This window comes from Prinia subflava, chromosome 6, assembly GCF_021018805.1.
Source record: "Prinia subflava isolate CZ2003 ecotype Zambia chromosome 6, Cam_Psub_1.2, whole genome shotgun sequence".
NCBI lineage: Eukaryota > Metazoa > Chordata > Aves > Passeriformes > Cisticolidae > Prinia > Prinia subflava.
The window spans coordinates 15,193,699-15,216,189 of record NC_086252.1 but is presented as its reverse complement, the minus strand read 5'-3'; the positions used below and the strand labels follow the sequence as shown (position 1 = coordinate 15,216,189).

At 43.0% G+C, this 22,491-nt stretch overlaps 1 protein-coding gene across 1 annotated transcript in view; it reads left to right on the top strand.

Moving 5' to 3' along the window:
• ITPRID2 (ITPR interacting domain containing 2) overlaps window positions 1-22,491 on the top strand; it is a 39,835-nt gene that overhangs the window by 5,069 nt on the left and 12,275 nt on the right. Inside the window, exons 4-12 of the mRNA XM_063400406.1 lie at window positions 757-806; window positions 1,655-1,711; window positions 4,344-4,380; window positions 5,575-5,673; window positions 6,134-6,342; window positions 7,148-7,842; window positions 11,423-11,495; window positions 17,353-17,441; window positions 20,331-21,554. Coding sequence (XP_063256476.1) covers window positions 757-806; window positions 1,655-1,711; window positions 4,344-4,380; window positions 5,575-5,673; window positions 6,134-6,342; window positions 7,148-7,842; window positions 11,423-11,495; window positions 17,353-17,441; window positions 20,331-21,554 — 2,533 coding nt within the window. The remainder of the gene's footprint in view (window positions 1-756; window positions 807-1,654; window positions 1,712-4,343; window positions 4,381-5,574; window positions 5,674-6,133; window positions 6,343-7,147; window positions 7,843-11,422; window positions 11,496-17,352; window positions 17,442-20,330; window positions 21,555-22,491) is intronic.

Sequence of the window (22,491 nt, the reverse complement as noted above, 5' to 3'; positions counted from 1 at the left end):
TCTGAATTTGTTTTGAGCTTTGAAAGTTAATGCTGTGCTATTTAAAAGTGACAAGGCTTTGGTTAAACCTGTCTGAGAGACAAGATGTGGAAACATCTAGCTAGTGTCAACAAATACAGTGTGAACGCAGAGTGGGATTGGACCTGTCATTTGTGACGCTTCTGCTGCTCCTTTCAAGCACCGTGAGGTTCAGCAAATCCCTTGCCCTTCAGGAAACAGCTATGGAAGGGATCATCCAAAAAAGAACTAGCGTGAGGAGCCTATAAAGCTTCAGAACTGGCACGTGACAGCTAACATAGCTGTCAAGATTTTTTATCTTGATTCCCCCTGATCCTTCCTCATCATCAACTACAACTTTTCACCTCTTCCTCTAAGAAATTTTAAAGGTGTAGAAAAATGGTAGCAGTTTTTGCTGCATAAATGAGATTGAATTAATCCGTTCAAAAATTCATGCTCATTTTTTCTGGGTTTTTTGCTGAGAAGTCCATCCTCAGCAGGGGCTGCTGCTCCGAAGGTGTTTGGGCTTTGCAGTTATTAAGTTTTGTTGTTTTTCTCTGCAAGGTGTATTTATTTAGAGGGCTGGGAATTGTTTAGGAAGTTATTGCCAGTTGTCAGATGTTTGTGCTCTCTGGGGGCGGAGGGAGGGAAGGAGGGAGGGAGGGACAACTGCTGCTATCACAAGCTTGTTACATGCTGTAAGGAAGGACATGAAGCAGCAAGTTTTTTAAGTAGTGTTAATCTCTTCTGTGGTTTCAGAACGCCTCTGGGAGCCTCCCTGGATGAGCAAAGCAATCCTCTGTTGAAGGGTAAGGAAGGGCTTTACCTACTGAAATCTCTTTTGCTGGAAACTGCGTTTTCAAGGACATTCATGTGAAACCTGGTGTCTTTAGCAGCAGTAAAAACCACAGCCGGGTCAGTGTTGCAGAGTTATTCTCACAGCAGAGCAATTGTGCCCGAGAAACTGGAGAAGGGGGGAAAGAACCTGAATTAGTCCTTCTGGAGATCTTAGTAAGCTCTAAAAAAACTCCCAGATGTGCAAAAGAGGGAGGTGATTTTGTCTCCAGACTGGTGAACATTAGGCAGTCTCTGCCTCTAATAACTGTGGTTGCCACGCCTGAAAATTTTACTATCTGAGCAGGTCCAAATACTAAAGTTCAAAGTACAGTGGGAATGTGCAGGTAGTGACAGGGTGAAGAGGAATTACTTGCTGGGCCTGGAGTCTTCACTTCAGCTCCTAATCTGGTACAGGAAGGTGAGAGGGGAATGCCCCAGGTGGACTCAGACTCTGGATTCTCCTGGTAAGATGTCTGGAGGACAGATAAGGCAGCAGCAGAAGGCACAGATGTGCTGAGTGCTACCTCCAGGTCCCCACTTGAGTTAATTTGCTGGCACGTTGACTTGGAGGTGTTTCTGAGCACAAAACTAAAGCAGTGTTCCCTTTTGTTGTTCCCTTTCAAAATCATTGGCTGTGTTCTGAAATGTAACTTCTAGCTTCTTAATGCATTTTTAACTGCATGAGTAATGCAGGCTTTGTAAATAAAGTCTGGTTATTTCTTGTATCAAATGAAGTGTCTTGCTCATATCTTTAGATAAGCAGCTGGAAGGAAAACATTGGAGCATTCTAGTTGTTGAAGTGCTAACTGTATGTTTTCAGGCATGCTGGTGAGAAATGGAGGAAGTTTTGAAGATGACTTATCCCTGGGAGCTGAAGGTGGGTGTGGCAGGTTATGACTCTTTTTAGCAAAAAAATTATACTCAGTCATCTCATTTTTATTTTGAAGAGCAGCATTGGCTAGAAAATCAGGATTAAGCACACAAAAAAATGCAGAAAGATTTGCTTTTTGAAGTTATTTAGACCATTGCTAGAGTTAAACATTCTGGATCTCTGACCCAGTGGTCAGAGCAACCCTGAATTTGCTTCTGCCCTCTCATTTTAATGCCCATGATGACAGGACAGCCTGGAGCACTTACCAAGGTTGTGAGAAAATGATTTCTCCTACTTGCTCATCTTGTCCATGGGTTACTCTTGGCAGCCATGCATGCCCCACTTCCACTGAATCCCTTGGGAGTGGCATGTGTGAGCTTTTGAAAGGAGGAATGAAATTCTGTCAGCCAAGAGGCAAACCCATTAAGAGCTAAGTGCTTTTAAAATTTGAAAGCACCAAAGCTGAGTAAGTATTTTGGATCAACCACAATATACACTCTTCTGCTGCTAGCTGCTTGCCTTTTCTTTCTCTTCCCTATTTTAGGGGGAAGGAGATGTGGCTGTTCCCTGTGGACTTTGTAAAAAAGGCTTCTGTTGATCATAGCCTTGATGTTGATGTTGATCATAGATTAGAGGTGTCCATAAACCAACTAGAAAAAGCACTGTGGATTCTGTTCTAACAGCAGCATCTTGTAGTAAAATAGCAGAAAAAAAATTCTCACAAACCAGGTCCTGGGATTATCTGTAGGACAAGGGATATAAAACATTATCTGCTTTCAGTGTTAAAAAAAAGGACAAAACTACTCTCCCAGTTATCTTTTAATGTTTTTGAATTAAAGTTTTTGCTAAGTGCTGGAACTGATAGAAAGCCCCTTCCTTCCACATTGGACTTGCCTGTAGTGTCAGAGTAGTGAGACTAGGTCTGGAGGAAGGAAGTATCTTTAATTTCTAGAGGTTTAAGACTTCTAAGGAAAAAAGTTTTATCTGGTAATGATCTTCATCTGATAATGATGGAAAGGCAGTAAAGGAGTCTTCTATTGCAATAGATTAAATAGAATTAAATTTTCCTATTGACAATCTTTTCCACTTATTAGATTGCCTGTAGTACAAAGATTTCATAGGAAAAGTTTCTGTATAAAGATAATCCAAGGGTCTGAGCATATGACCAAGAACACAAGAATCAGTGGATTTTAGTACATCATGTCGCTTTTTTCTTTTCAGTTTTTCTCCTTATAATTTCCAAGGACTTCTGTTTTTTATAGGTCTTTAGCATGATTTAGCTTGTTCAGATGAAAAGATCCCAGTACTAGCATTCCTGGTTGATTTTTCTGGGTAAGGATGTGGATGTTTCTGCTGGGCTTTGTTTCCCATCCAAGAACAAGGGGACAACAGAGCTGCTTGGAGCAGTGCTGCGTGCCCTGCCAGACAGACAGCCCCTTTGAGGCTGGCATGAATGGCCTGCCCTTGTGCAGCCACCACTGCCCGAGTCCAGACACAAGCCAGGGCCCTGAGTGGTGCAGAGGGCGTGGGGCAGGGAGCCCTAACCCAGCCCACTGCTGAGCTGCTAAAACCTATGCTTCAGCTGTTCAACGGGATAATCCTTACAGACAGCTTTACCTTCATGTTATAGGCAAGAATATTAAAAAGAAGAGACGCGGGATCTGTGTTTTGGCTGCATTCCTTTGCATGCATTCCTTTGTGATGCCTCTGAATCCAAGAGGGACGTTGTGAGGTTTCCACGTTTTGCTGGCGGTTGCTGACTTTACCCTGCTGGCGCAGTGGGTTGGGATGCAGGTTTTTCCCTGTGACACCTCTTCACTCTTTCCATGGCTGATTCTGTGGGCTGCTACCGCACACACATGTTCCTCACCTGTCTCCTGGGGCAATTTGTTAATGCTGAGTTGCCTCTTTGGGGAACCTGTAGTTTAGGTCTGAGGTTCAGTTCTGAAAGAATAATGCTGCCTGGAACATTCCCGTGTGATCCAGCTGCAGAAAGGGCTGACTTCCCTGTCAGCCTGCTGACCAGGCACTTGGTACCTGGCAGGCAGCCTCCCTCCTGAGCCCCATCAGCTCCCAGCACGTCTGCTGGCCCCATCAGCACCCAGGGCTTCACTGAGCTCTTGTCCATGCATTGCACAGCTCAGGCAGCCAGGGCCCTGCCCCACTTGATGAAAAGATGAGCAAATAGTCTCTGCGCCTGGCTGTGGGGCCAGCTGCCTTTCTTATATTCTCTACCTTCTCTGCTGGAACAATCCTTGCATGCCTGCTGGTCCTCCTCCCCTTCCCACCCAGGAGGAGCCCTGCAGCTGGTAATCACGTCTTCAGTTGTGAAGCAATAAATGGTTTATATTATAATTACCAGCTTATCACAATTTAAATTTCAAGTAATAAGTTTAATGACAGTATGTAAACAAGTGTCCATATGAGATTAAATTTTAGACAGAGCTTTAATAAACCAGATCATTTTTGTATCAGCCATGTACTAGAAACCCTTGACAATCTCATTTATATGGAAGAAGTAAAATCTGGTTTATGCAGGACTGTTGGTCAACATGCTCACGGTCTGCTTCTTCATACTGACTGTGAGAAGTGTAGTTCTCAAGAGGTCTGGATATAACAACTTCTTCTTTCTCTACAGCTAATCATCTACGGAGTGATACCCAAACAGAAACATGGTAAGCGTCTTTTTTTGTGTTTACTTCAGAGGAGTATTTATACTGAGGGGCAGTGGGCAAATGGGCAATGGAAGTCATGGGGGCTGCCACAGAGCTAAAGCTCTTCTGCTCATGTCTGTTTACATGAGAGTGAAGGAAACGATCTGGATAACTCAGAGTCATTAGGAGGTGCAGAAAAAAAAAAATTAGATTTCTATTCTTTCAGAAGACCTGACATAGATTTTGGAGTAGCAGGAGGAAAACAGAAATGACAAATCTTAGCAACATAGCATGATTAACCTTCTTTGCCTCACTGATTTCTCACTGTTTCAGAAATTTCAAGGGAAAATTAGTTTTGCCTGTCACAGCAGATGTTTTTTGGGAGCAGGAAAAAAAGACTTTGAGGCAAGAGGGATGGTTAGAGCCTCTAAATAAAATGTGCTGAAACTAAAATCCCACTGAGACTTCAGCAAATACTGCACAGCCCCTGTGGAAAGCATCCTCTGTATTCCTCCTAAGCTGGGCTCCATAAATAAATATACACTCTTAGGTGAATCCTCTTCCATCTTTGGTTTCTTGGTTCTGTTCTAGGGGGAAACAGTTTGTTCCCCAGAGAGACTGACAGTAAAAGTATGTTTGAACCCAGGCTCAGGCAGCTTCTCCAGATGCAGAAGAAATAGTTTGGGATTGGGAAAGAGACTGGCCAGCAGTGTGGGCTGGAGCTGGTCCTGCTCCATTTCCCCTGCCCAGAGCCTCTGCAGCTCCCCCACAGGTCCGGGCAGGAGGCAGCCCTGCTGGTGAGCAGGGTACCCGAGGCAGGAGAGGTGCCTTGCATGGGGAGGTGATCGTGCTGGAGGAGACAGCTGCCCAGGGGAGGCAGGAAAAGGCAAGGACAGCTCACCCGAGGCTGGCCTTCCTTACTGGAGGAGGGTGGGAACAGCGAGGGTGGGGCAGCAAGGGCAGATCAGGGTTTGTTTTCTCAGCTCGCACTTGCCTCCAAATTCGTACTGTCTGCGTACATTTTTACTGAGGTGGCCAGGGTTTGCTTTTGTTCCTGTATTTCAGTAAATGACATGGCTAAAATAAACCAGATAACACTGAAGGGGAAAAGAGAAATTCAGCAGTGCTGGCAGGTTAGCTCTGCGGCGAGACAGAGAATTGAGTCCCTGAACAAAAGAGGTTTCTCACAGGGCTCCTCTCTGTTTGTGTTGACAGCAATGGTGCTCTGGCAAAGGACAGGAGGCTGCAGTTCCATCAGAAGGGCAGAAGTATGAACTCCACCGGCTCTGGAAAAAGCAGCGCCACTGTTTCAAGGTAAAACAATGCTTAAAAGGTCTGTTTCTCAGTTAAATGGACTGGGCTTGTTTTATGTGCATTGCTGCATTTAGTAGCTGAGAAGGGAGTTTTCACTTGGTTGCTTTAAAAACTTCTGTTTGTTTTTAGTTGTGGCTTTCAGTAAATGCTAACAAATGGACCTAAACCTTAAAAATGCCTGAAATTTTAATGGCATTGTAAAACTTGAGCTCCGCAGAATGGGACTGATTTTAGAAATTACAGGCTTGGATCTGTGATGTGTCTGGGCCAATGGCTCTCATGATGGGATTGAAAACTTTAGATGCAGAGATCTCCACAGTTATTTCCAAGACTAGTCTGAGCTGCAGGAGTCAGAAGTTCAATAAACCAAAGTGGTTACTGGGCTGAGTTAGCAGTTTGGTAGAAGGGACTGTATCTTAAAAGGAGACAGGTAGATGGTTAACATCTTTCATTTGTCTAGCGTTTCTGAATTACTGGAGCTTTATGAGGAAGATCCTGAAGAGGTGCTCTATAACCTTGGGTTTGGAAGAGATGAACCAGATATTGCTTCAAAAATTCCAGCGAGGTTTTTTAACTCAGCATCGTTTGCCAGAGGGATAGATATCAAAGTGTTTTTGAATGCCCAAATACAGCGCATGGAAGTGGAAAACCCAAGTTTTGCTTTAACAAGTAAGTATGTTTTTAAAGCACAGTTTATTTATGAGCTTATTAACTACGTAAACAACCCCAAAAGAGGTGTGTATCTCATATTCTGGCAAAACTCTGTTACAGCCCAAAGGCCACATTCCATTCAGAATTCACAATAAAACTCTTGCTTGGTCTAAAATAGGCAAGAGGTGACCACCAGGTTGGTACTCCTTGGGGTAGGTGGAAGGGTTTGTAGTGGGGGAGGGAAATAGAAGGCATCCTGTAAGGTATGCTGCCTTCTGGTTTGTATCATTCTCATCTCTTACTCTAATCTTCTCTTCTGTTGCAGCTTTAGAGAACTGAAACAAATAGCAATATCCCTCTGTTTCTGGTGTTCTTCAGTCCCTGGGTGGGATTTTTTTTTCTGGGTGGCAGTGACCTATTTTTGTCATTGTTGAAATCTGGGGCAGTATTTCTGTTGACTTGGACAGGAGCTTTGTTGGATCAGTAATGAGTGCTGCTGAAATGAGGGCATAGCTGTCCTTTTGTAGTTGTAGATGGAGAGAGCAATGCGAGTAACACTTCCTTTCTAGCGTTCTGTAATTAAACTTGCATTCACACACATATGCCACTTATTTACTTTGGGACAACTTTGCATGCTGTTCTTGTGTGTTCAGTAAAGATTCTTTTTTCCATAGTAGGGTATCACTTTCATGTTACAGGCCTAGGAGGTGTTCATTCAGCTTCAGAGGCCTCTGATAAAAGTAGGAGGAGATTTGTGGGGCTGGGCAGAGATTATGATCAAAATTCCCTCTTCAGATGTGCCTTGTGTTTCATTCCTGTGCAGGTCGTTTTCGTCAGATTGAAGTGCTTACTACTGTGGCCAATGCTTTCTCTTCTCTGTATTCTCAAGTCTCTGGGACTCCTTTGCAGAAAATCGGTAGTATGAACTCAGTGTCTTCCAGCAAAGAGGCGTCCAGCCCTCCCCCTCTGCACCGCAGCAATACGGCCAGCCGGCTGATGAAGACCTTGTCAAAGCTCAATCTGTGCGGCACGCAGCAAGCCGACGGCAGCGGCGCCTCCAGCCCTTCGCCTGTGGAGAAAGGGAAAAGTCCGGCTGAAGGAGGGAGTGAGGAAAACGATGTTAGAAATGAATCGAAATTGCCAAAACATCCTAAAAAGAAGGACTGTCCCTCTTCTTTGGCTACTGTGACGGAGGAGACAGCCAGCAGCCAGACAAAGGGTGCGCACGCGGAGAGACCTGCGCACCTCCCTGCCATGGCTGGCGGTGCCCCAGAGGGTCCTGTGTCCCCAGCAGACGGGCAGGGGGACAGGTTGGCGAGCGCCCAGGACAGGCCATGCGAAGAACCCGGCCTCTTGGACTCTCCAGGCCTCAGCAGCAGTTCCAGCACCTCTGACAGCAGTGTCCTGACACAGAGACTGTCCACAGCACTGCCAGGGAGAGACCCCTGCGCTCCCCTGGCAAACCCGTCCGTCATGAGCCTGATGCTGCAGCAGAAGGACTCCTTCGAGATGGAGGAGGTGAGTGAAGATACATGACTTGCTTTGTGCATACAGTTTACATAACTCCCTGTCTGCCAGCACGGGAATGTTCCCTCCTGTGTAGCTGACAGTGTTTTCTCCAGGAATACTTTAAATTCTCTGAGTGTTGCACTTTCTCAGCAGTTGCAGGCAGCTCTAATTGATCCTCTTAATGAAGTAACTTGCTGCTGCTGCTGTTGTACCTAAGTCAGTGGGAAAGTTCTCATTTTTTTTTTTTAATCAAATTCAGGTAATTGCTATCATTGGCATAACTCCTAGGAAGTTTTCCCTGTGTAGGTAAATCTAGGTTAGGCTGTGTATGCAGCAAAACCTCGGGTATTTAGTTCTTATTTTACTTAAATTGTTAATTAGAAATCATTACTTTTGTTGCCTAGAAGTAAATTCAGTTTATTAATTGACGTTGATTAGAGATAAATTTGTGAATAAAGCAAGAGTTTTGCTGCAATGGAACAGAGGAGTGGCTTTCATGAAGCACGAGGTGCTCATCTTGTGCAACTTTCGGTTTCGATAACGATCTACTATAAGTTGATCTGTTTGTTCTCTGGAAATTACCACATTGAAAGTCACTGTAACATGACTTTTGGCAATGGCTTAATTACAAATTCTGTGCTAGCTGTCTTTTAACATCTTCATATATGCAGATATCCATTTTTATATTGATAATTGTCCCAAAGGAATTTTAATTGCCAGGTCCCTGTAAGTGATTTGCTCATTAGGCTAGTAAACCTGCAGCCTACAAGAATGCAATTTTTGTTTAGACTTGCAGCTTGAATTGTAGGAACTGTCTTAAAATTCTTAAATGAGTAGATGCTTTTGTGGGCACTTTTCAATGTGACTGTTAAAAGTTAAAAGTTCAGCAATTTTTTGTCTATGTGAAATAGATGTATAAAATGAAGGATATTGTGGTTTCATTAGTGAAATGAAGAAAGCAAGTGAATAAAAAAACCCCAGAATTTTACAGCGGATGATGAAGTGATGGTTTAGTAGATACTGTGTCTGTTGTCATATTGTCATGACAAGCTCTTCTAGATCACCTAATGTTGGGCTGAAGGCACTCATTAAGCAAAAAAGCAAGGTAATCCAGCCTCTTGTGGTTCCTGGCACTTGTTTATTCCAGTGTGTCCTACCCCACATGTTGTGTGGCCATCATACTGAATCAGAACAAAGGACTAGTCCAGTTGAGAGGGAAAAAAGAAACCCAGTGTATTTTGATTTATTTCTTTTTCCTGGCTTAGTTTTCAGCCAGATAATTTTCTTGATACAGCTTGTTGTGTAGCTAAAAAATGTTTGCATTGGCACAATTGGAAGGGACTGAGCAGCAATGCATTTTGCTGCCTACTTCAGAGGAGAAATCCATTTTTGGTACCTTAGGGCAAAACTCAAACAATTAATGTATTTTATGTACATGTATATACATGTGTGTATATTAAGAAAAAGGGGTGGATTTTTCCTTCAGAGTAAGCTGGACTGTAAAGACTTGCTGAATTCTGTGCAAGTGCCATGTGTTTGTGAAGTTTTGGTTGACACACTTCGTGCAGTGATGCCAGGCATAAACACAGCTGTTTTGGCAAGACAGCATATGATGTGGGATGGGATTGTGGTGACTTTTTTGTTTATGCAATATAGTATATACTTATCAACTGCCTACAGATGCCTGGGAGGGAGGGATTCAGTTTTGCTGAAGACATTTTAGAACAATTCCTGGCAGCCTGATTTTATTTTTGTGCGTCTCTAAGCGGGCTGTAATGAACAATGAGCTGTATTAGAAACAGTGACAATAACTCCTCCCCGTTCTCCCAGCTTGGCTTGGAGTGCATTCTCATGCACAAGAAAGATGACAGATATATCAAGGAAGTTCTTTCCATGCTTACGAATGCCTGGGGGGTTTGCGTGCCCTTCGGAAGTCTGTGGCTGTGAAGATAGCTGCTGTAGGAGTGAGTCAGGGCAGGATTTCCCCCAAACAGCCACTCCTGAGGTGGCCAGTGACAGTCCTGAAGGTCACTCAGCAGCATGAATATTGGCTGAAGGGGTGGGAAGGAGTTTCTGTGTGCTTGAGGAGCTGCACCGCGCTGTGGATGCGGCTGGAATGCTGACTCCCAGCCAAGGACAGGAGGTGGATGGTGTTTAAATGAGAAGAGGCTTACCTTTTGGAAAGCTGCAAATTTAGCCACCAGAAACTGGGAGGTTTGAGAAAATCAGGACACCTTTCTTAGAAGGCCAATTTTATTAAAGTGTCTGTAAGATTACTTGCTGCTCTTTGTTTAAAAATAAAAAACAACTAAATTTTTCCTAATCTTGAATGGTGAGCCCCTTCTGTGCTTCCCCACACTTGGATGAAATAAGGATTTACCCCTTAGGTACAGCCTTCATCTCCTAAAGGAACAGAAACCTCTAGGTTTATCGTGCAAAAGTAGTTCTGCTCACTTACTAATGGTGAAAAGTTCAGGCCAAGTACACCTCAAAACCCTTGTCACTAAGAAAATGCACTCTTGTGGCTGCTACACACATGATATAAATGCAAATATAACCTCTTTAGCCAAATACTAATTTTGGTTTATCAACATCAGTATCTTGAGTTTTACGTTTTTAAGTTGATAAAAAATGGAGATAAATTCATTGCATGATAATTTTGAAACTGGGCTGGCAGCCCATTAGAGGGAAAGGTTGGGGATAGTTGGACTGGGGAGTTGTGCATTGTAGACTGGTGGGTGATCCATCAGGATTTTTTCTGGATCACACAAAAGAGAGAACGTGTTCTAGGGTTTGAACCAAACAAAGGCCTCCCTGTTGAGATTTTAGGCATACTCTTTTCATTGTTTGAACATTTGCCTGAGAACTACTTTCTTAATAATGTTTCACAAAGTTACTGAGTGAAAAGATTTATTTTTGTGTAGTTTTAGTTTTCCCAGTTGAAACGTGCATGGATCTGAATACATTGTCTTTCTGTTCTGGAAGACATAAGAACTATTTCCACGAGTGGTGGTGTGGTGAGGTCTGGAGTAGGTTGTGGCTGGGTCTGGGTCCTTCTGCTGCAGGAATGGTGGCTAGTAGGAAATAGCTGGTGGGGCAGCAGATGGCAGTCCATGTGTGCTGACCTCCTGATACATTTTTTCTAAATATATTGTACTTGTTCTGTATATTCAAATGAAGGGTCAGGAGTTCTGACTGGGAAAAGACGGTAGTGTAAAGGTGGTCAGAGACGTGTTCACACAGTAATTTTAGTGTTTTGTCAAGGAGGAACTGAGAGCTCTGTGTTGTCACAGGATGTGATTTCCAGGTCTTTTTGCATGCAGTGGGTGACCAGAGGGGAGTGCTGTGCTGTGGGTGGGAGGTGCTGCCCAAGGGTCACTGTTCTCCTGCAGGAGCATTGCTGAATCCTGGTCCAGGTTGGTTCAAGGAGATTACAGTTTGCTCCTTCGATCAGTACAGGCTGTTCACTTGGAGGAAAAAAACACCCAAACCTCCTCCTGTGTGTGCAGTGTGTATAGCTTAGGCACTGTTAAGCACAGGAATATATTCCAGCTGGCCTGACAAAATATTCATCTCCTCTTCCTGATAGATCCAGAGTACAGAGGGGGATCTACCTCACGTTTCAGCTACACACCAGCTAGCAGTGACCAAGTCAAGGAAAGGTGAGTAGACTGCAACTTCTGTGAGACAGCAGACTGTCCTTCCATCTCTGAAAGGCTGATTCAGATATTTTAAGCTTCTAAAGTTTGTTTTCTCTCTAGAAATAAAAAATATCTGGTTTCTTTTTAGCTAAATCACAGAACATTACTACAAAGTGGCAACCAAATTACAGGCAAGACAACAGCCCTATAACCTCACTGGTTGTTTTCACTTCTGTATAATTGATGATAGCTCAGGTGGCCTGAAATGTTAATTCAGATTGTGTGGGATTTTTTTTTCCTTAGTAGATCCTGTAATTTAAGATACCCATTTAAACTGAAATTACATTGTTTTAAACCTAAATTGCATGATACATGCAGCTTTTTTCCTATGCACTACTGCTCTGTCCGCAGGCTGCCTGCACAGAAAACTAGTGTCCTTACACCCACGTGGAAATCCTAGTCCCTCACATGGAAAACGCTGTGCACTGGCTGTTGTGGTTCACTTAGTTTGTGCTTTCATCTCAGATTCTTATTTATGTGTTTTATGGCTTGGGAGGGGGATAAAGCTGGTGGGTTTTTGTGATTGTTGCTTTGCCCAGCATTGGCTAGTGCAGTCTGTTCTGTAGCTGATCCGTTTAATTAAAGAGGAACTAGAGCTCATTGCACTTAGGGAGGTGCTTAGATGTGATGCAATTTCTTGGTGAAACATGAATAGCATCTCTAGATACTTAAGAGAGGCAGGAAAAGCTATGTAAAGAAACAGAGATCATCTTATTTGCATGTGCACACATGAATTGACAGTCATATGAACTACATGAAAAGAGGTGCAGTCTTTACAGGGCAGGTCTCCTGTTTGCCTCCAGCTTCAGGGAGAGCTTTTCAGAGAAAACCAACTTAAGGAACCAGGAGCTGCAGTCAGGGAGGAGGAAAAAAAATTTCATCTTTTCTGCTCCCAGTAGTTATTTTACCCTCTTTTTCCACCACATAACACAGAAAAGTGAGATGGTCCCGTGTGTATTTGCTGAAAGGTAGCAAGGTAGAAAGGTAGTTCTAGAACTGGGACTTCAGTCTGACAGAGCAGGCCGTGCTGGGCCATGTTTCCCAGGCACTGTGTCCCACCTGCTTCTGACCACACTTTGCACAGGTTAGTGGTGGTGACACCTCATTATCAGGCAGGCATTGCCTAGAGTTTTCTAGGACTTATCTGACTTATCAATGCTGGCACATTTGCTAAATGTTAGGCTGAGACCAGCATTTTATTTCACCTGGAAGATGCAAAGAATTTAGGACTCTGTTCTGTGTGGATTTCAGTAAAGTTGCCAGGAGTGAGAACATTTGATGGAGAACTCACCCAAGACGTAAAAAAACTGTAGCCAACTTCTGTTTTTGCAAGTTGTCCAGCATGAGGCCTGCTTTCTCAGAGAGTGGATGTTCACCAAGCTGGAAGGCATCCAGAGTTAATGGTCACTTATTAAAAATGCTGGCCCTTGTGTCTGAATGTGAAATACCACTCTCACTAGCAAACTCATGAGGTGGGATCAGCATGAAATTCAACCACAGGTCTTCTGTTGCAATGTGATTTCAGCTGACAATCCTTATACAAACCCACCTTTTTCAGTGGCTTTGCCTCTACTGTGTGTAAGCACCCATAAACAAAAGATTTATTCCAGATGAATGCTTCCCCTGAAGGAATACTTCTGTACTTCTTTTTTTATGTGGTGGTATTTCTTGGAAAATTAGGAGGGTTGGTGTTCTTTGGTACAGATTATTATAAACCTTGCAGTGTCATTTTACATATAGACAGAGGACTGTGGATGCTGTCTCTGAAATTTATAATGATTTGTAAGGCATGTTAAGAAGGCCTTTAATAAGAAATAAAGTATTCAAATAAAATAAAAGAGATTCTCTTTCGTACTGAAATAATCTGGTTGGCTGTTGACTATTATGGTTGAACAACACAGTCTACTGTTGCTTAGACTCACAATTAAAGTGTGTTTTTTATTTCAGTTTTATTAGGAACACAAGAATGAAACGCTTCAGCTAGTTTGCAAACATACAGCACTGATAAATGTCCACCATAAAAAAAAAGCATATCTGTTATAAATAAAAGTTATCTGGTAGAAAGGTTTGTTAATGCAAAACCAAAAATCTTACTGACATATCATACAGCAGCACCTTCCATTCCAAAATGTGCCCCAAAGCAAGACAAATGCAGGTACAATGCCTAGAGGAAAAAGTGTTCTCAAGACACTGCAGTTTGTGAATGTCTGGTTGTTGCCATCAACATGGTTCTGTGAAATTTTGAGTAGCCACAGACCTGTTTCTTTTAAGGCATCTTATGTTGATAGTCAAAAGCAGTATTGGTTTTGAAAATTTAGTTCTTGAAAGGGAAGAAAGCACATCATCAGCACTTCCTGTCCTTAATATATTATTGTATTTATAGCTCCCTGTGAGTGCAGCTCCACAGGAGATTGGAGATGGGGGAGTGAGAAGAAAACATCTGGAACAGATTTAGTATTTGTGGGAGTCTGTGCAGATGCAAGGAAATCCCCAGGGGACTCAGAGTTTGTGCAGCAGGGCTCCCTATTGGGCTGATTTCGTTAGTGCTGGGGTACAGGTTGTGATCAGTATGCAAATAAGGGACAGCTGATATTTAATCCCATAATGAAATACTTTATATTTAAGTTGTGAGGGTTAATTTGATAATTATCTTATAAAATACAAAGTGTATTAGAGCTTTTCCAATAGTGCAGCTACAAGAAACAAATGTTAAAGCTTCATGGACAGTTTCCACATCTTTATTCTCTTCTTCTATGTGAGCAGTTGAGTGATGCAGAAAAGGTGAGACTGACAGTCCACTGGTAGGTCATGATTATGTTTCAATAGATGAACAAATCATTTCCGTGATAGGAATGCTCTGATGAACCTGTTCTCACATTTTGTAAACCACAGACTTGTTTCTTCCTCATGTGTTCTTTGTTTAGAACGTTTTCAGTTTATTTAGTTTATTTATGAATACACACATTTTTTACACATACTCAGTGCCTAAATATTGTTTGATTTTTTTAATATAGCTTAAAACAACAATCCAAGAGGCAGTTTAATTTGTGTTCAGTTATACTGAGATGGGAGTTTGCTTGTTCCTGCTGGTTTTATTTGTTATGGCTGGTTCCTTCTCCCACACTTTCCTTATTATCCTGCCCCTGGCCTCCTCCCAGTAGTTCAAATTTCCTCTGTAGCTTTGGGTGGCAGAGTCAGGATTGTGCAGTGGTGCCATTTTGCAGAAGGTTCATTGCCTTGCAAGGGATCATCCCAGGCTGGCCCTGTAAACCAGCCCTTGGTGCTGAGTTTGCTGCACTCGAGCTGAAGAGAGGGGAGCCATATCACAAACTCCTTCTCTTAAGATTCTCCTTTGCCAGGAGACATTTTAATCAAGAGCTAGATGTAACTCTGTTGCTTTTTTAGAAGTCTTTTGTTATTCTCCCCTTGTTTTCTTGAATCTGAGAGATACCCAGGTTCTCTGGAGCAGGCTGTACAGCTGCATCAGTAATTGTCAAGGAGGGTGGATACCAGTTGGTATCAGTATATCCCAGAGTACTAGTTGGTATTTCCAGTCTTTACAGAACTAAACCTTGTCATTTCTCTGCTGGTTCAGTAGAGATTCCAGTTCTTTAGAATTTTTTACTGCATTTACATCATAGTGGTGTCATGGAGAATCCTAAGAACTTGCAAAAGACAAGGGTAAGGTGTGGTAGCAGATGACTACTCAGAAAACATGTCTCTTCTGGTTTGCTTTAAAATGTTAAAAAAATCCTAGCAGCTCTGTAGCACAGAAAGCAAGGGATGGCTGTATAAAGGGGATGTCTTCTTAGGCGGAGCCAAGACTGAATCTGTTCACACTGTGGCTGTCATTTACCGTGGATAAATGAGGCTGGTGTGAGTGACTGCTCTGGGCTGATCCCTTGCCTGGCAGTATCTGTCCTGTAAGGCTGTCAAAGCACGTGCATAAATAACTGATGCTATGGAAAATTATCTGAAACACCGGTTTTAACTTTAGTACTGTGTCTCTGGGAAGACCAAGAATTGATTTGAGAAAACGTATAGATGTAATTTTCCTTTTGACAGCTGAAAAGGAAATATTGACTGAGAAGGAAATAGAAGGGCAGGTCAATATTCTGTTGAGCAGTAGTGAAGTTCATGGGCATGAAAACAGATGAATTGAAAACTGGTGAATTGCTTTTTCTGAACTAGTGGGGCTCTCCTTCTTAAGACAGGTTAAGGCTTTCACCAGTAGGTTTTTTCTCTTAAATTAAAATTCACCATATACAAAAAGAGACAGACAGGAGGCCAAAGTGTCTGCCAACAAAAATAGGTAACTGTTCACCTTGAAGAAGGTAACAACTCCCCTCCAGCCTCAGCTGTAGTGACAAGCTGTTCATGGCATGCTCTTTCATCTGTATTAGTTGTATTGGGCAGTTAATAAGATCCAGTTCTCAGGGAAGTAATTTCCATTGTCTTTACTGGGAGTTGGGTGGGGATGTCTGTTTTGAGGTAGAAAAGTTGTTTGTCATCGCAGGATATTGTAGCTACCATGATAACAGAACAGCAGCACAATTTGAAAGGCACTCCCTAAAAGCTGTGTGACATCACTGATACAGAAGCTTAGTGGGCAGTTTGCCTCTACTGGTGTTCACAGACTGTGCAGGCTCTTACTTAATTCCATGTTAGTAAAATGTTTATCAAAATTAATACTAAAAAAAATTATTTCTGAATACCCAACTGTTTCAAAACCATTTTTATAATGCATGCTAATGCATTAAGCTGTGAACTTGGATTCATTATATGATGACATTTAAGTGGGGCAAAATTCTGCATTGAGCCTTCAAGAAAGCAGCAAGCTCTAGCATAAGGGTGAAGAGGAGAAGGTGGCAGGGCTCTGGGGGCTACAGGCCACTGTAGTTGCTCCCACTTCCAAGCTTTTATGCTTCTGCTGAGACCTAAAGGGGAGATAAGGTTGTTGCCCATGCTGGCCTCATGCTGAGTGAAATGTTTCTGGGGCCATAAGGTAACCCTTGCACTTGGTGGGTGCTGCCTGTGTGCAGTCAGGAGCAATATACATGCAATAGTGTGCTGCAGAGCTTGCTGAAATCTCCCTGCAAAGCTGCTTAGTGAGTGCAGTGCTTCCACTAGAGGAAACACTCCTGGGAAGCACTTAGGGTTTTAGAGCCTCTTGAGGCTATTTTAATGCTTACCTAATGTAGAAAGGAGCAAGCAGGAGGATCTTATCTCTCATGTATAGATGAGCACTGGGAATGTGCTCTGGCAGATTGCCCGCTGGTGTGTAAGGGGTGTTCTGCACCCTGGCCAGCAGCTGGCAGAGTCCTCCTCATGGCTTCTGCCCATGTGCTGCTGTCCCTCTGGCTGTACGGGGTGGTGTGGGTTGGTAGCAAATCAGTGATCTTCAGTGTCTCCATGGTCAGGACAGGTGTCAAATCCGTACTTTTCAACACAAAAGCGCCTCTTCCACTGCCAGCATGTGAATTAATCAGAGATGCAGTTTTGTGAAAGGAAAATGCCAACGGTGGCAATGTCTGCAGAGGATTTTTTCCACAGCACAGGAAGGAAAAATGTAAAAGATGGTTTCTCTTCCACTCTTCCCCTGCTGCTTGAAATTCCACAAATAGGGCTTTGGGTCAGAGAAATTTTGCTTGAATCAAACAAGTTTCTCTGTTTCGTTCAAAGTGGAACTTGAAAAGCAATTGTATTATCCACTTAATGTTACTTTGATGTAAAAGGAAAGCTTGTATTGAATGTGATTTGTCTTGAAAGGCTGTGATTTGTAAAGCAATTACAGTTGGGTTTTGGTTGTTTTAAACAGATCAGCTGTTAAGGACAGCGAGTCAGCACTCCGACAGCAGTGGCTTCGCTGAGGACTCTACAGATTGTTCTCCATTCAATCAACTTCAGGTAAGGTTCTTTTCCTGTGGCTGAAATACTTCTGATTAGTGTAGGGGAGGGTAGGAGGGACGTTGGTGTTTGACTGCTCCTGTGACTGTCAGTCTAGATCCTATAAAATCATAATTTTCAGAGCTGGACCTGCCGAGTCCCTTACAGAACTGTGTTCAAATTGAAAGCCTTTCTGGTAGGTTAATCTGGGTGTACTTGGGACTGGAATAAGCTCTAAGTTCAGTATGTCCTGTTTGCTGTTTTTGGTCTATCTTTTCTCACTGTCTGGTAGTTGATTCGTCTCAGTAGTGGGTAGAGATTAAGGTTTTGAAAGATTATAGCTATTCTGCTGATATTTTTTTTAAAATCATTTTTACCTTCCCACTCTCTTTGTTCTTCTCTCCCCCGCCCCTGCATATTTTTCTTTCTTTTCCTTCTTTTTTTTTTAGTTAACAACTGACAGAAAATGAAAACAATTTCACACTAGCTTTACTGTGAAGATAGGCTAATTTTAGTTGATCTTGCACTTCCATGCTCTTTCTTGCTCCAGTTTCTTTGATATTGGTCCCAGAAGTTGCTGTGATGCTGACCAGAGACTTCATCTCTTAGGGAAAGCTTTTGTTCCAGCCTGGTGTTTAGGTGTCTGCTCAATACACATGCTTGCACAGCATTGGATCTGATATTTTGGAGAGCTGTTCTCCTAAAACATTCACACAGTAATAGCCATGACTTGATTGACCTGTCAGTCAGTCAGAGAAAAGCCTTGAGTCAGATCCTCTCCTCAAGGCCAGCTATTCCTGGGCCCTAAACCACAGCCCAAAGCAACAGATGGGATTCTGGGCACCTCAGCAATTTAATTTCTACAGCTTGTATCCACTGAACTGTTTCTTATGCTACTGTATGTTTCTCCCTTGTGGCACACCAGGGACCTTAAAAGCTGTTGGGAAGAGTTTTCCACCCTCTACATCCATCAGTGTAGTTTTTTTTGTTTTGGTACTGGAATTCTGGGTTTTCCAATTTAATAGTTCTTCAACTGAGTACCAAACTAAAAGCCAAATATTAGTCTTTGTCTCCCTTAAGCATCAGCTGAATCCTTTCCAAGAGCAAGAAAGGGGGTAATAATGAATAAAGGGAAAAAGGATCCTGAGTCCCTGCCAAGAGCATCTGACATGTTCAGCTCTCTACAGAGCTGTGGATGCACTGGAGTTGACAGCATGTTAGGAGGTGACTCAGAGGAGAGTTGGTCACTCCTGATCTTTTTGTTGGTTGCAACCTGATTAAGAGCCCACTAAAGGTATGCTGAAGCTAAGTACTCCTTCACTGGAATATTGCTGGAGTTTCTGTGTTGGCTCTGAAGGGAAGAGCTTTTTCTGTTTTCTATTATGCTGTTTTGAAAAGGTGTTTTGAGACTGCACGAGGTTTGTGCCGTGGAGTTGCAAGGCTCTCCCCTGCCACCATCACTCCTTTATTCAGACCAGGTGCTGAGCTGAATTCAGAGAACACGGGTGAATGATGCAGCTAGGGGAAATGGGAACTTGGCAGCTGGTGAAGAGAACCCCTGAAAAGATGAAGGGGATACAGAGGAGTAGATATTGTTTCTTAGAAGTATGGTAATTTAGTGCCATCTACTGTTAAATTATTGACTCTAGCACCCATAGCCTTCCTCTGAAACTCAGGAGAGAACTCAGAATTTGAACCATATTACCTTTCACCTCTAACTTTGAAAACTGAGATTTCTGAGGGAGATTTTGACGTTGAGATAGGGTATTCTGCAGTGGGGTTTCATGTTACCAAAGAAGCCAGAATTCTCCATCCAAGTTCTTATGCCTTACTCATAATTGAACAGTGTGCTGGAGGATTAGGACACAGACAGACTTGTAGCCCGCGTGATTTCACCTAGACATTATAATCTTCTGTTCATTTAGTGCCATTTACTTGAAAAACATCTGAACCTGCACATTCTTTCACAATAATTTGTGCCTGTGCCAGTAAGTGCAATGTTAGATATGTACTTCTGAAGATGACCTTCATGGCTGAAATCTTCTAGATGGTTGGTGAAGGAACTATTGCCTGACAAACATCATTAGTCTCTTTAGAAGGAACTAATAATACATATACTAATGGCAGTGAAAGCTGCAGAAAGTAGAGGTGGGAAAATTTCTAGTTCATACATCAGCTATGGTGAACTTTCTTTTCTCTTAGATGCTTTTTCTGCCATTTGTTACCTATTAAATTAGCAACTCCATTTTTTACGTGCTCTGGTTTAAACTGTGATTTAGAATGAAAAGGGGAAGAAGTATCAGCAGAAAGGAAGGATGGGCTAATAGTAGTGGATGTGGTCTTCAATTGAGATTAACATCCTGATGCGATATTCTCAGTCTTCAGCAATGCATTAATTAAACAGGCTGAGTTTATGGGCAGACTGACTTTCCCGTTCTTGGTGTTGTCCTGTAACACAGTTTCACTACAGTCTGCAGTTCTCCTCACTTCTCTGTTTCCTAATGCTACCTTTCATTTCAGTGTTGTGAACCTTTATAAATGGGAAATGCCTTGTACCATGGCCCAGCTATCTGTTTGTCATCACTACCTAAAATACTAGCACTGCATTCTTTTCACTCATACTCTTTTGCCACTTCTGTTCTTCTTACAATATGGAATTTATTGTCAAATCAAAGGAGCGTGTGAAGAATTTTCTCTTTAGAAAAGTAAAAATTTCCTTTTGGTGCCATATTTCATTGTACTCTTAATGTATCTCCTTCACTGTTTTTCTTACACAGTAAGGGCATTTCTCTTTCTGCTCCCTGCCCCAATACCCAATGAAGTGTTCTTGGACTCCTGGCCTGACTCCTGAGGAGGCAGCAGTGGAGTCTCCAGTACATTCACTGCTTTGCTGTCTCGTATCTTTCCTAGGTTCAGGAGTCTTTGCAGGGCATGGGAAGCAGTGCTGACAGCTGTGACAGTGAAACAACTGTGACATCGCACAGCGAGGAGCAGAAGACGCCAATAGCCAAGGAACTGCCCTGTTTTGATAAGTTTGAGGAGGAGGAGGAGGAAGATGAGGAGGAAGAGGATTCTGACAATGATGAAGAGGATATTATCTCTCAAGTAGAGAGACGAAAGGTAGGAGCATCTTCTGATAGCAGAAGGAGTGAAGACAGAAAAATTAGTGACTGTAAAACTGAACAAAATCAAGGACAAGAAAGCAAGTCATCTCATGTATCAGAGACAGTCCAAGGAGAGGCCAGCTCTAAAGAGGAAGACATTTCCAGTGAGCAGAGAGAGTCAGACCTGCTGGAGGAGGGCAGTGTGTTTGAGTTTCCTCAGTATCACACGCACCACATCCTCAAGTCGATGCGGTCTCTGGAAGGTGGTGGCTCCTCCACATCATCTGTGGACAGAGTTCAGGTTGCCTTGCAGAGAGCTGAGATGAGGATCATGAGCTCACCTGACTCCAAGGCCAGGTGCACTCTGCTGAAGTCGAAAGATCTTCTGAGGAAGCAGAGACTCTGGTTTGCCGAGTCGGGCTATCCTCTAAGGCGCTCTCAGTCTCTTCCAACTGCATTGCTGAACCCAGTGAAAGTGGTGTCCTCTGTGAATGTTCAGTTAACTCCAGGAAAAGAGACTCTCTGCAGTCCTCCTTCTTTCACCTACAAGTACACACAAGTGGAGGAGGACAAGAAAGCAGCGCCTGAGAATGACAGGAGTGAGGATGAGGCAGCCTCCAGCCATCCTGTGTGCAAATCCACACTGTTTATTGCGCCTTCGTCCTCCAAGAAAGAGGTGCCCCAGGCTGGGCCCAGCAGGCTGTCTGAGGAGCTCAGTCCCACCAGGGTACAGAGCTGTCCCCTGCACATGCCAGCAGCCATGTCCCAGTCCACGTGCTCCCTGCACTCCCTCCCCACAGAGTGGCAGGACAGGCCTCTGTGCGAGCACATGAGGACGCTCAGCACCCACAGTGTCCCAAGCATCTCCAGCTCTTCCTTCAGCGCCATGCTTTCCCCCTTCAGCTGTCCCTTCTTCCCGAGGCACGGGGTTCCTCATCGTCCTCTTGCCATGAACCCACCCTCCACTGTGGAGATGCAGCTACGCAGGGTCCTACATGACATCAGGAACTCTCTGCAGAACCTCTCACAGGTAAGAGCAAGCCTGGTTTTGCCCCTGGACAAAGGGGCTCCATATTTTATCCTTACCAAACCAAGGTGATAACCTGAATGTTCCTTTGTGTAGTTCAACAGATGAGAAACAAAAAGATATTTTGTTCAAGTCTGATTTGCTACTGCGCTAGGAGCTTCTGTTTAAAGAGGCAAGTTTAAAGTGTTCAAAGATGGGAGTTTTGGTTTAGATATTAAGAAAAAGCTTTTCACTTCAGGGACATGGTGTGACTCTTGGGGTTGTCCTATGCAGGGCCAGGAGTTGAACTTTCATGACCCTTGTGGGTCCCTTCCAAGTCAGTATATTCTATGATCATTTTTTCAATGCTCCACTTTTTTTGCATTTAATATTTTCTTGTTGAAGTTGACCCAGACTGGGGTTTTTTTTAGTATTTTTTAGTTTTTAGCTTTTATGGTTATTCTTGGATGGAAGAGAGGAACAGTGTACTCTTTATCAGCTATTATTTTATTTTATTTAAAATCATTAGCTTTAGATTTAAAAGTACATATTTGTAGAACCACACAATGGTCTAGTCAATTCTTTGATTTCTCTCCTCTTTGACATACTTCTCATCAAGCTGTTAAAAATGTATTTTTTGCTTACAAGTCACAAAGCTTCAATAATTATGTCAGTGATTGATCTCTGTATGTTTCTGTGCCTTTTCATGCCAATCTTTTTCACTTACAACTCAAGCTAGCCAACATGTTCTTGATACCATCAGTCTTTTATTAAGTATTGGTTTTGTCAGAGCATGTGAAATTTTGTCCATCTCATCACTCAAAGAAGAAATGCTTGAGAATGCAAGCACGTAAATGTTACCAATTTCTGCTGCACCTTCTGCTCCTCCTCTCGTGATTGCCAGCTGTTCCTCCCCTGCCAACCTGGTTCTGCTGTTTTCTTAGGTAGTGATCCAACTTAG